General features: G+C 38.8%; 1 protein-coding gene across 1 annotated transcript in view; it reads right to left on the minus strand.

Moving 5' to 3' along the window:
* GRK7 (G protein-coupled receptor kinase 7) overlaps positions 1-5903 on the minus strand; it is a 40163-nt gene extending 34260 nt beyond the window's left edge. The window contains exons 1-2 of the mRNA XM_074192536.1: positions 5113-5903; positions 3793-4230 (exon numbers count right to left, since the gene is read on the minus strand). Of these exons, the coding sequence (XP_074048637.1) occupies positions 3793-4230; positions 5113-5706 (1032 nt within the window). The 5' untranslated portion in view covers positions 5707-5903. The remainder of the gene's footprint in view (positions 1-3792; positions 4231-5112) is intronic.
* Positions 5904-12830: the final 6927 nt, after the last annotated feature.

Genomic DNA, 12830 nt, shown 5'->3' on the forward strand with positions numbered 1-12830 from the left:
ATTAGGTGATGGGCACCTCTAATGATGGGCTAGTATTTGATTTGCACTGCTTTGGCTTTTCTACCTTTTGCTCTGAGAAATGAAAACTACCATTGACCTGGAAAGAGCATGTTAATTGACTTCCCTATTGTTCTGTCCAGACTATAACTTCAATTTTTGGCCATCACATTCCAATATGTATTGTCTCTCCCAAAAGCATGTAAGTTATTTGAGGGAAGGCACCGTCCTGCTTCTGTGTTTGTATCTCAAGTGCCTGCCACAGAGTCAAAGCTTAATAAATTTTATTTATTCATCATTTAATTTTTATCTTGTCACAGAGTAAAAAGAAGATGACAACAGTGATGTTAGAAAGCCATAGTTCTAGAGTAAGCAAGTACCAAAATTCACTTGTGCCAGTCACTGTTGGCCCACTGAATTAGAAAAGGAAGCATCCCACTGATAAATTACAATCTGTGGTTAAGCTTATGGAATCAAGTTTGGTTTGGCTCAAAAGTCTTAAGAGTGCCTTTATCGGCACTCATAAACTAACAAACAACTTCCTTTCCAATTTTAAAAATGACCCCATGACATCAGTCAATGTATAGATTTTTACTCCCCCCGCCCAAGCATTAGAAACAGCCTGTGATCTATGGAATCAAATTTCTCCTGACCTAAAAAATGACAAATCCTGTCTGTCCTCAGATAAGGGAATGTTACTTATTATTAGTTCTTAAAAGAAAATAAATCACTCGTTTCAGTGAACAATTAAACATTTAGACAAATGTGTGAAAACTTAAGTACATTAAAAAACACATTCAATTATAGCAGCATGTGAACTTTCAGATGAAGATTCACTTTCAAGCAAGCTGCATAACTTAACGTGGGTCCATCTGTCAGTCACACAGTCGACAAGTATTAATGTAGATCCACAGGAACACAGCTCTCTACTAAGTCCTGGGGTGTACATATTTAGGGAAAAACCCGTCCTGCTGTGTGCAGTGAATAGGTTTTAATTGCTTTTGACTTTTCTTATTTCTTAATCAATATGGTTCAAATTTCACTGTTTACCACCACTAAAGTCAAAGCACTCTGCTACTGCATTTAAAATAAATTTAAATAAGTGGATGATAAAACAATTTTTGAAGGGAAAAATGATTTCCTTGAGCTACTTTCTTAAATAACAAATTCAATTCATGCAGTTAATATTTTGCAAGTTTCAAAAAATAAGAAGAATTCCAGCAAATTTGTTAGAAGCACAAATTATAAGCTTATTATGAACTATCTCTCACTTTAAAGACAGCTACTAAGTTATAACCTAATAGGATTTAATAGAGACTTAAAAATGACTATATGTGCGTCAGAGGTGTTGGCTACTATCTATCCTTAAGGAAAAACTAAAATGAATTTATAAGGGATCATAAAAAAATCTCAGTTTTATCATGAAAGGATAGTTTGAACTAGAGATACAATTCTACCTTAGCCAACAATCATTGTGACCATGAGGAAATTCCTCAGACTCTCTGGGTTTCAATTCATTACTTCTGAAAGGAGAGGCTTGCAATGGATGGTTTCTAAGTTCTTCCCAGTTTTAATATTTGGGGATTCTAGTTCATAATCAGACACACTAAGGGCTGACGGATGGATCTTTGGAAGAAGTCTGCTGGAATAACTTTCTGTCCTTGGTTCTAATTTTCAACATTTTTTTTTGTAAATGATTAAAATAAAAGTGTATATGGCATGCTTATCACATTTACAGATGAGCCAAAGCTTAGGTGAATAGTCTAGAATTAGGATTCAAAAATATCTTTTTTTTTTTTAAGGATTTTTGCAAGGCAAATGGGGTTAAGTGGCTTGCCCAAGGCCACACAGCTAGGTAATTCTTAAGTGTCTGAGACCAGATTTGAACCCAGGTATTCCTGACTCCAGGGCCAGCGCTCTATCCACTGTGCCACCTAGCTGCCCCCATCCAAAAATATCTTGACAGGCAGAATGACTGAAACCAGCAAGATGAAATCAAATGGGATTACAGTCCCCTACTTGGGTTCAAAAACCAATTTTTCCAGGGTAGGAGGGTATTAGGAAAAGTTGGTAAGAAGAAGAGTTGAGGTTTTAAGGAAACTAACTACAAGTTCAAGATGAGCCAACAGTTCTTTTAAGAACTAATAACCTTATTAACAATAGCAATAACAATAACAGACATCTAAAATATATAATAAAGGGTATGAGTCCTCAAGGAATCTGCCCTGGTCAAATATCTGGACTCTTGTTTTCCACTGCAGTTGCCATAAGGAAGGTAACAAGGACTTAAAAGCATGAAAAAAGAGGATTGAGTGATGGACTTTGGGACATTTAGCCTGGAAATTTGAAAATACACTGGGGACATGAAAGATCTTCAAATATTTGAGGGGATTATCATGTGGAGGGGGTAAGAGTTATGTGGGGACAGAACTAGGAGCAATGGGCAGAAGCAATAGAGAGATTTCTGACTCAACATTAGGAAAATTACTTATGAGTAGTGCTATTTGAAAAATGAAATGGGTTACCTTGAGCTCCTCACAACTGCAGGTCTTCAATGAAAGGCTTGATAACAACTTTTTGGGATCTTGTAAAGGATATTCCAGCTCACATTTATCTTTGAGAGATCTCACTTTGAGATCTGTTATTCACTTAACTGATATTTATGGAGCACTTGATGCAAGACTTTATGGGGTGGGGGCAGCTAGGTGGCACAGTGGATAAAGCACCAGTCCTGGAGACTGGAGGACCTGAGTTCATATATGACCTCAGACACTTAATAATTACGTAGTTGTGTGACCTTGGGCAAATCACTTAATCTCATTACTCTGCAAAAAACAAACAAACAAAATGACTTTATGGGGGATAAAAATACAAAGTCAACATAAATATAAATACAATGCCATTCTCCATGTAGGTGTGGTTGTGCTTGTCATGTCTGCTCTAGAGTTCAGGTTTGGTTCAAGAAGTCCTTCAACATCACTGGCAAAAAAACAAAAACCCAAATTGAGTCTTACCACTATTTCTCTACTGGTGGTGTCGGTGGGAACATTTTTTTTTTTTAACTCCTGCCTTTTTTTCCTCCAAATTCTTATTTAGGAAGTTTAAGAGTCCTGATCTAGGAAATTAACCCAATTCTAATTTAAAGATGAATAAGAGCATCTTCTTTCCTTATTTTACATCTCATCATCTACAAAATAGAAATAATAGCATTCACCTCTTAGGGCTGTAGTGAAGCTCAAATGAGATAAAGGCATGTAAAGGGCCCTGCCAACCTTACTTAAAGCACAATATACAGCTCAGCTGTTATTAGCTGATGGTGAGCCCTGGCCCGATGAATGACCCTTGGAGCCTTGGAATATGGAACAGTAAGTTCCATCTCAGAAGCACATTTCACCATCTGTCTTTGGAAGTCAGAATTGGCCTCATCGATCTCAATTATATACTGTCCCCTTCAGGGCCAAATAGTTTAACACTCATGAAATAATTTAACACTCATGAAAATCATGCACACACATGCACAGATGTATGTGCACACATACATACATGCAACCCCCCCCACACATACACACACTCTTTGCTTTCTGAGAGATCGGTACAATGTAATTAATCATCAGAGTCAATGAACCAAATCCTCTTACTACCCCTTGTCACTTAGGATGAAATGACCACATAAAGGCTTTAGCAAATTGGAGGAATTACGACCTAGGCTCAGTTTGCACTGGAAATAGCCATGGCTCTGTTCCTTCTGCTCTCCGACTCCTCCCTCCCATTTGCCCCTGCCTATCCCTGACTCACCCTCTGGGTGATGGGCTTGCCCTCTTTGATCTGGACAGCCAGTCCCAGGTCGGACAGCCTACAGTTGCCGTGGTCATCCAGAAGAACATTCTCAGGTTTCATGTCCCGGTAGACAATGCCAATGGAGTGCAGGTGCAATATTCCACAAGTGATCTGTGCAGAGTAGAAGATGATCCTGTTGATCTCCAAGCCCCGCTCGCCCACGTGATAGATGTGGTACTTGAGGTCCCCACCGTTCATCAGGCTCATGGCCAGGCACAGGTGGCTTTTACTCTCATAGGCATAAGCCAGGGTCACAATGAAAGGGCTGTTGACTTTCTCCAGGATTTCCTTCTCTACAAGAGCCATCTGCTCTCCCTTTTTCTTCTTTAGTCGCTTCTTGTCCAACTTCTTACAGGCATACATCTTGCCAGTATTTTTCACTTGGATGGCACACACCTTAAAAGAAGGAGATGGAGTATGATTGGGTCCATATATATATATATATATATATATATATATATATATATATATATATATATGGTGGGAGGGAAAGAAAAAGGAAAGGAAGAGATAAAAAGTAGAGGTGAGGGATAAAGAGCAAGTTTTATTTTTCATAAATTTATTATCTATTTACTTTAATCATTTAAAAATAAATTTGTATCTCTATAGTTTTTTGGTACATTTAGTATGTAATATTTAGTTGTATATATTGCAATAAAATAAATTTATAAAAAGTATTAAATAGATGAAGAGTGAATGGAGAAAGGGAATATGAATGAAAGAAAGGGCTAACAGGAACAAGCCATATAACCATAAAATAAGATTAATTTCTCATCTTTTCTTTTCAATGAGACAATGAGGTTAAGTGATGTGCCCGAGGTCACAAAGCTAGGAAGTATCAAGTGTTTGAGACAGGATTTGATCTCAGATCCTCCTGCCTCTAGGGTCAGAGCTTCATCTACTATTCCACCTAGCTAGCCCCATTTCTCCTCTTTAAAAAGTTGTTCTATGTCGATTAAGGATCTCTGCTTCCATCCCAAATGGGGTAGGGGTGGGGGAATGCTTTGAAATACATGCTATAAGCCTCCTTTGCTAAACCCTACAGATATATTTAAACTGAAGTCAAAAAAAATAGATTGCATGGTGAGGACTGTGATTCAATTATCTAGTTGAATTTATTCATCCTATGACACTGGAGAACGTTAACTAGACAGTTGGAGGCTGGCATGAAATTTTTCCAAGTGAGGGATGGAAATTAGTCTTCCTTTTTATTCACAGTAAATTTCTTCTTCATGCTTTGCAAGCCCCTTCTCACTCTGACCTTTCTGAAACACTTACCTCTCCAAAACCCCCCTTCCCCAGCACTCGGAACTCATCGAAATATTTTTCTGTTACCGGCTGCTGTTCAAAGGCTTTCCACTGCAAGAGCCTGTCAAAGAAGGGGCTAGTTTGGAAGTCCCTGAAGGGTTGATCCTGTAGGAAGGCCATCGTCTCTGCCTTGGCCTGCTCCACTAAGGCCACGTGCTCCTCCTCAGAGGCAGCTTGGCACTTGGAGGCCAGGGCTGGGCTGAGGAAGGGGAGCTGGCCCATGGGGGAGCTGGCACAGGCATTCACCAGCCTCTTCAGTGTGCTGGCCTTGGTACTGTCCTCTTCAGTTAGCTTCCAGGTAGACACCTGAGCAAGGAAGTCCATGGCCTCTTTGTAGGCAGGCACGGTGGCCAGAAAGTCGTGGAAGAGACGGCGGCCGATGGGCTGCTGCTCACACAAGCTCTCAAAGTGGGAGGGCAAGGTTTGACGCAGTTCTGCACAGTGCTCTGGGGCGGGCAGGGCCAGGCTGCGTCGTCGCTTCTGCATCTCCTTGGTGTCTCCATCACGAGCTTGGAGGTAGGTTGTGTTTGCAATCAGGTTGTCTAGACCCCCCATGTCCACCATGGCTCCAGGACTATGCTGTGCCCCACAGAAAGGAAGGAAGGTGTCCAAGGATGAGCACAAGGCCGGCAGCTATGCCCGATGGCAGGCTTGGGGGGAAGCAGGGGGTTGCTAGTGTTAAGTAACCTCTTGGGGGATTTGTACTAAATCTCTTGGAGAGGGAGGGGGAAGGAGAAGTCTTTATGTAAAGTCTGAGGTTTTTCAAGTAAGGAGCTTTGGTCTGACTATCTATAGCTGAAGAGAAAAGATGGCCTTTCAGACAACCCCTCTATTCCCTCCTGTAGCAGAAACTGTATTCCCTGAAAAAAACTCAAATTATAAACAATCCTAACCATCAGTCATGGGATTAAAGAGAAGAGGGAGGAAAGCTTTCTCCTTGTCTGTGGTATCTTAGCATTACTCCAAGGCACGGCAGGCATCCTATCTCATATTCTCCTGGCTCCATGCACCTGCAGGGAAAGCCCCTCTTCCTCTAAAGGCATCACCTCCTCATCTCTGTCTTGAGGCCAGTTTAGGGGTTCCTCCTCTGTGAAACCTTCCTCGTTCCCTCAGATGAAGGTGACCTCTTCAGAAGTCTACCTGAATCCTTAGGGCAGACATGCCCCCCTCTCGGGGAGCTCTAAGAGTCAGGAGACCTGGGTTTGAAGCCTGCCCCAGACACATAAGGACCCTTGGCTAAGTCCCTTAATCTCTCAGCATCTTCATCTGTACATTATGGACACTAAAGCTTACTTAATGGGGATTTGGGGAGGAAAGTGCTTTACAAACTTTAAAATTCAGTATACATTTTGGCTTTTATTATTATTGTTATAGTTGCCATCTCATAAGGCAACAGAACCTTACACATTTTCCAGCAATATCTCCTATCCAATGGCATCCTGGTTTTGAGGATTCTGTGGCAAAAGTAATTATGATAGGAAAAAATATCAATCTTTAACTTATAGCTATTCCAAGCCTCTTAGCTTCCAAATCCAATTTCTCAACCTTATTCTCTGATATGCATATGTCTATATGGCTATGTACATACATACATATAATTGGCATTTGATGCTTCAATCCCTTTTTTCCTCTTGACCTTTCTCCATTTCCTTTGCTGTCTCATGTGGAAGTATATTAAGAGCCATTTTTAGTCCAACTGAAAATATTTTTTTTCCAGTCTAAATTCTTTTCTAGATTTTTTTCCCCTTCAGGGCAAGTAGTAAAACAAAAAGTCTTTTCTTAGGGAAATGGATTGAGTGACATCAAAATTAACCCTCAGTTTTTTGGCTCACTGCTTTCCCTATTGTATTGACCTATCTAAAGATAATCTGATCTATCTAAAGATAATACCGATCTGCATGGGAGAGGCTCATTTGTTTACTCCAGGAGAATATTGGAATAAAAGTGGTCAACCAAGAGTCTGATTAGTGATGAACATTTTGGAATATTATCACAAAAATGTATTTAACATGTGATCTTCTAATTCAAGGCTTGTCCAACCTTACTTTTAAAAGTTTTTATTGAAACAATAGACTATATATTTTAATTTGCCATTTTAGTGAGAGCTCTGTGGTAGCTCAGATTCTTTGTCTCATTTTGAACAGCTCTGTTTTAATTGTTCAGGATTCCTGCAAATGTTTTCACATCATATTGGGTTAGTGAATTAGGTAACAGAGCATGAGAAAACTGTGACTGTTTGAACATTGCTCACTCTTTAGGTTAGAAAAGTTTAGATAATAATATTAAATCAGTAAAGATTGTTTCTGCCAGATTTGTGCCTAAAATGAAAAGTACAGTATTGGTATATTTTCTTCAAAACTTATCATCTTTCTTCTGAATTTTAAGTGCCCCCAAAGGTTCCATCCTGCCCCTCTTCTCTTCTGACACTTTTCCATTGCATATCTCTCACTCCTATAAGCTTTAATAATTCTAATAGAGTTGCTATATCGATATCTAGTCTCAATCTCTTCTTTGAACTCCAGTCCTGTACCTCCAACTGTCTGCTGAGAATTTTCACTTAAACATCCCAGAAATACCTCAAATGCGACATATCCATAGGTGAATTTATCATTTCTTGTCCTAAGCCTTTTCTCACACCAAACTTCTTCCCTATTTCTGCTGCTTAACTCAGAATCCTTCCAGTCCATTAAGATGGGGACAAGACATCATCTTCAGCCTTTCCTCACACATCCAATCAAATTCAATGAATCTCCACAATTGCTCTCATGCATTTAGCTCATCATCCTGGTCTAAAGATTCTTGATTCATTACCCGTCTTGTGTTCCCCTGCTCTAATCACAATCTTTTTTCACATAGTTGCTAAAATATATTTAGCATACATTGGTAGAAAAATTTTTAATAGCTTCCCTGTTGCTTACAGGATAAAATACAAATAATCAGCCCAGAATTTCTGAGGCTCCACAATTTCACCCCAACCTACCTTTCCTAAGGATTCCTACCTTCTACGAGGGGTCTTCCCCAGTCCTTTTTATTTATTTGTTTGTTTGTTTATCTTTTATATTTACATATTCATTTTGAGTTTTACAATTTCCCCCCTAATCCTACTCCCTCCCCACCCCCCACAGAAAGCAATTTTCCAGTCTTTACATTGTTTCCATGTTGTACATTGCTCCAAATTGAATGTGATGAAAAAGAAATCATATCCTTAAGGAAGAAACATGAAGTATAAGGGATAGCAAGATCAGACAATAAGATATCAGGTTTTTCCCTAAATTAAAGTTCATAGTCCTTGGTCTTTGTTCAAACTCCACAGTTCGTTATCTGGATACAGATGGTATTCTCCATTGCAGAGAGCCACAAATTGTCCTTGCACTGATGGCATGAGCAAGTCCATCGAGGTTGATCATCACCCTCCTTGTTGCTGTTAGGGTGTACAGTGTTTTTCTGGTTCTGCTCATCTCATTCAGCATCAGTTCATGCAAATCCCTCCAGGCATCCCTGAAATCCCGTCCCTCCTGGTTTCTAATACAATAATAGTGTTCCATGACATACATATACCACAGTTTGCTAAGTCATTCCCCAATTGAAGTCCAGTCCTCCTTTTTAATGCCTTCTCCCTGAAACTGTCCCAATCTATCCTGTATGTATCATGTTTGCATTGCTGTCTCCCCTGCCTGACTGGAGACTCCTTGAGGAGAGAAGGGACCATTTTCTGCCTTTCTTTGTATCTTTGGTGACGTTTCTTACAACTTAAGACTTCTCCCCGGTCTTGACCCATTCTCCTGCCTCTCTACCAGGGTGATGAACGTTTAGCCCATGGGTCATATAAGGCCTGTGAGTTGTTTGGTCTGGTGTGCCAAGGTAACCACAGACAGGACTTGAAATTCAATAAATCTAGGAACATTTTAGGGATAAGTTAAATGTTTGATAAAATATAGCAGGCTAATTTTTAAGTTTTGGTCCTTGTCAGAAAAACAGGTTCCCTACCCTGCTCTACATGTTTGCATGGACAAACTCTGTTCATTACCTCTTCATCACTGCCTTCAAAGGCTTATTTAGGTGCTTGCTCCTTCCCTCAACTTCACAGGATCTCTCTCAAATTTTCCTAGAGCACTTTGTCTGCATCTCCCCTTTGTTTCCCCATTCAATCGCCCCTTATCTGTATTGGATTTTAAGTTTCTTGAAGTCAGGATCTAGGTTTCATCCTTGTATCTCCAATGTCTTGCATACAGCAAGTGTTTAATGTCTGTCGAACTGAACCAAAATATATACTACTTAAAAATACCTATGGGGGAAAAAAGGGAAAAGAAATAGACCCACATGTACAAAAATATTTATGGAAGCTCTTTTTGTGGTGACAAAGAAATTGGAATTTGAGGGGATGCTCCTCAAAATTGGGGAATGGTTGAGCAAATTATGGTAAATGAATGTGTAGAATATTATTATTCTTTAAGAAACCTTGAGCAATCAGACTTTAGAGGAGCATAGAAATACTTGCATGGACTGATACTGAGTGAAGTGAAAAGAACAGGAGAACATTATCCATATTAACAACAACATTGTGAGATGATCAATTATGATGGATGCAGCTCCTCTCAGTCATTCAGTGATCAAGGTTAATTCTAAAAGAATTGGAAAAGGTCACCCACATCCAGAGGGAAAAAACTATGGAATCTGAATGCAAGTTTTTAAACTTTTTTTTTCTTTCCCAGGTTTCCCCCCTTTAGTTCTGATTCTTCTTTCACAAGATGACTAATATGGAAATGTGTTAAACATGTTACTGTCATGGGGAGGGGCAAGGAAGGGAGGTAGAAAACTCAAAAGTTTACAAAAAGATGAATGCTGAAAACTATCTTTGCATGTAATTGGAAAAATTAAAAGAATATTAAAAGAATACCTATGGAAACAGGAAAGATGACAAATGAAGAAATAAATTCTAAAATATAGAAGTGAAGGGAAATATATTCCCTGAATACAACCCTTTTTATAGACCTGTTACCTCAAGGTAATTTTATAGTCTATGCTATTAATCATGTTTTAGTCCCCTTATAAACACAAGTTCATAGAGCTGGAAGTGAGCTTAAGCGATCATATCTAGTGACTGAAGCCTACATCTTATAGAGGAAGAAACAGAGGCCCAAGGACACGAGGTAGTCCATGACATCTGGTGCCGTAGTCTCTAGGAACAAGATTTGATTTTATATACATCTAAGGAAGGAGGAAGAGGACAGTACTATTTTGAGTTATGATAAAGCTGCATTTGCGAACCTTTTACACAGTGGGCATTTAAACTAAGTCCAATAGACATTTCACATTCTCCATCCCTTCTTGTTTCTAACTAAAAACACTCTCTTAGGAGAGCAATACTCTCTACTGTCACCCACTGCTACCATTTATGGAACAGAAATAGGCTTAGACAAAGCTCAGACTGAGCACTGTCATTCCAAAAATGTCAATCCTTATTTACCAAGTAAATGGTCCCTGTTTGTCCCCCCAAATATCTCCCCTTTAAAACAGAGGCAATAATTTTATGCTGGTTGGGTAATTAAAAAGTAAACCAAAAAATAAAAAACCCAAATGTTGTTAAACTCTTCCAAAACAAAAGTGTACATTTAATCAAAATGTCAAGATAGTAATTTGGCCACAGATCATCAAACTGACATCAGATCAATCCCTCAAAATAGGAAATAGTGGGGCAGCTAGATGGCGCAGTGGATGACCTCAGACACTTAATAATTGCCTAGCAGTATGACCTTGGGCAAGTCACTCAATCTCAATGCTTTAAATAAACTAAAAAAAAGATAAATAGTGCTTGGTCTCTATCAGATAGTGTTATACAGTGATGGTTGCTTCTTACTCTTTTGTTGGAAAAGACAAATCAGTCTTACTTCACAGATGAGAGCTCTACAATGGAGCTTCAAGAATTTCTTATATTATCTTTTGGAACATACATCTTCTGTATCTTTGCTTTCTCTTTTATATATATTTTGTTCAGGGTTGTAGATCAGAAATCAGGACAGCAAAGATGGACAGTTCTTAGCCTGGGAATACCATCTTCAGGGAGAATCAAGGTGCTGACTTAAATCTAGATGTCTCTTCCCTGTTAAGAGTCTTTCACTACAGTTGTGATGATTATATTGCAATATGATAAAAGATTTTTTTTAAGGAAATGGAAGAATGCTACAGATGGCTTGAGCCTCACTATTTAAAAATGCATTGCACTGATGCATCAGTGAAAGTACATTAATCATTCAACCTCTCCTAATGAAGTTTTTCCAGACACAAAAAGACAAGCCTCCTAGGGGGGAAAAAATTGGCTGGGACTAGGTGTCATTGAGTTAAGAAGAATCCCCTCGGAGTCCTAAACTACCTGTTGACAAAAATAGTCAAACAAAAAAATGTAGGGACAACAAAATGTAGCGCAGAGTAAAATGTCATTTCTTTATGGAGTTATATGTCCATTTGCTGCCAATTTTCAGCAAAGCAGTATTTTTTTTAAGGCAATGTTTATGTTGACTAAATAAACTTATAAGGTTAGAAAAAGTCTTGCTGTCTACAATATTTGGGTCCTCCCCACCTCACCTAGTTTTTATTTTTATTATTATTTTTAGTTTTTTGCAAGGAAAATGGGGTTACATTAAAAAGTATTATTTCAGCTTTTTGTTTTGCAAGGCAATGGGGTTAAGTGGCTTTTCTAAGGCCACACAGCTAGGTAATTATTAAGTGTTTGAGTCTGGATTTGAACTCAGGTCCTCCTGACTCCAGAGCTGGTGCTCTATCCACTGTGCCACCTAGCTGCCCTCATTTCAGCTCTTTTAAAAATTACAATTAAATCCCTTAACTTCAAAGACCGCATTTTATACTGGAGACAGATGACATGAATTCCTGCTTTCCAGACTTGGCCATTTTTCAGTAATGTTCTAAAAATGAGAAATGTGATCCAAACAACTCCTCCTGATCCTGTGACTTTGGGTTGAGATTGTGGGGAGAGGTGGGGAGGGTGTGTGTGAAAAAGTTTGGCCTCCTATATGCACTCAGTGTAATTCATTCATTGTGTTCATAAACTTTACATTAGAATCCAGAACCATAAAATACAGAGGTTTAAAATACTGAGTCAAGAAAGAGCTGAAACTCACTCATGCCATTTAATTATAAAAGAAAACACAGTTCTAGATCATTAACTTTAATTGGTAGCAAAAAGCAGAAAGGATTGCTTATTATGCTGTAACTAATTCTCTGGCAAGGAAATAAAAATTTACATCCTATGGATCTTTTCTTATGAGAAAAAATGAGCTTTAAATTATGATTGTGCATATTCCTAACTTCAAAATAGTATACAAATATGCAATGTTCAAAACAAAGGGACCTGGAAAAGATATATATATACCCTTGATGGTTTCTATGGGAAGGATGCCACTCCTCTGCTCTAAAAGCATCAGTGGTTCCCTGTTGTTTCCAAGATAAAATACACAGTATTCATCTCTTCATGGAAGGTTTCTAGTCTGGCTCCAACACAACTTTGCAGATTTATTTCACATTATTCCCTTTCATGCCTTCTAAGTTTTAGCCAAACTGGACATTTATTATAATCTCCCATTCATTTGCTGGAGGCAGCCCCTGTGCTTGGAACTATTCCCTCCACTGGCTTCTAATAACCATTTCATTTTCCCTCAGAGCTCAATTCAGGT

The sequence above is a fragment of the Macrotis lagotis genome, chromosome 6 (assembly GCF_037893015.1).
Source record: "Macrotis lagotis isolate mMagLag1 chromosome 6, bilby.v1.9.chrom.fasta, whole genome shotgun sequence".
Taxonomy (NCBI): Eukaryota; Metazoa; Chordata; class Mammalia; order Peramelemorphia; family Peramelidae; genus Macrotis; species Macrotis lagotis.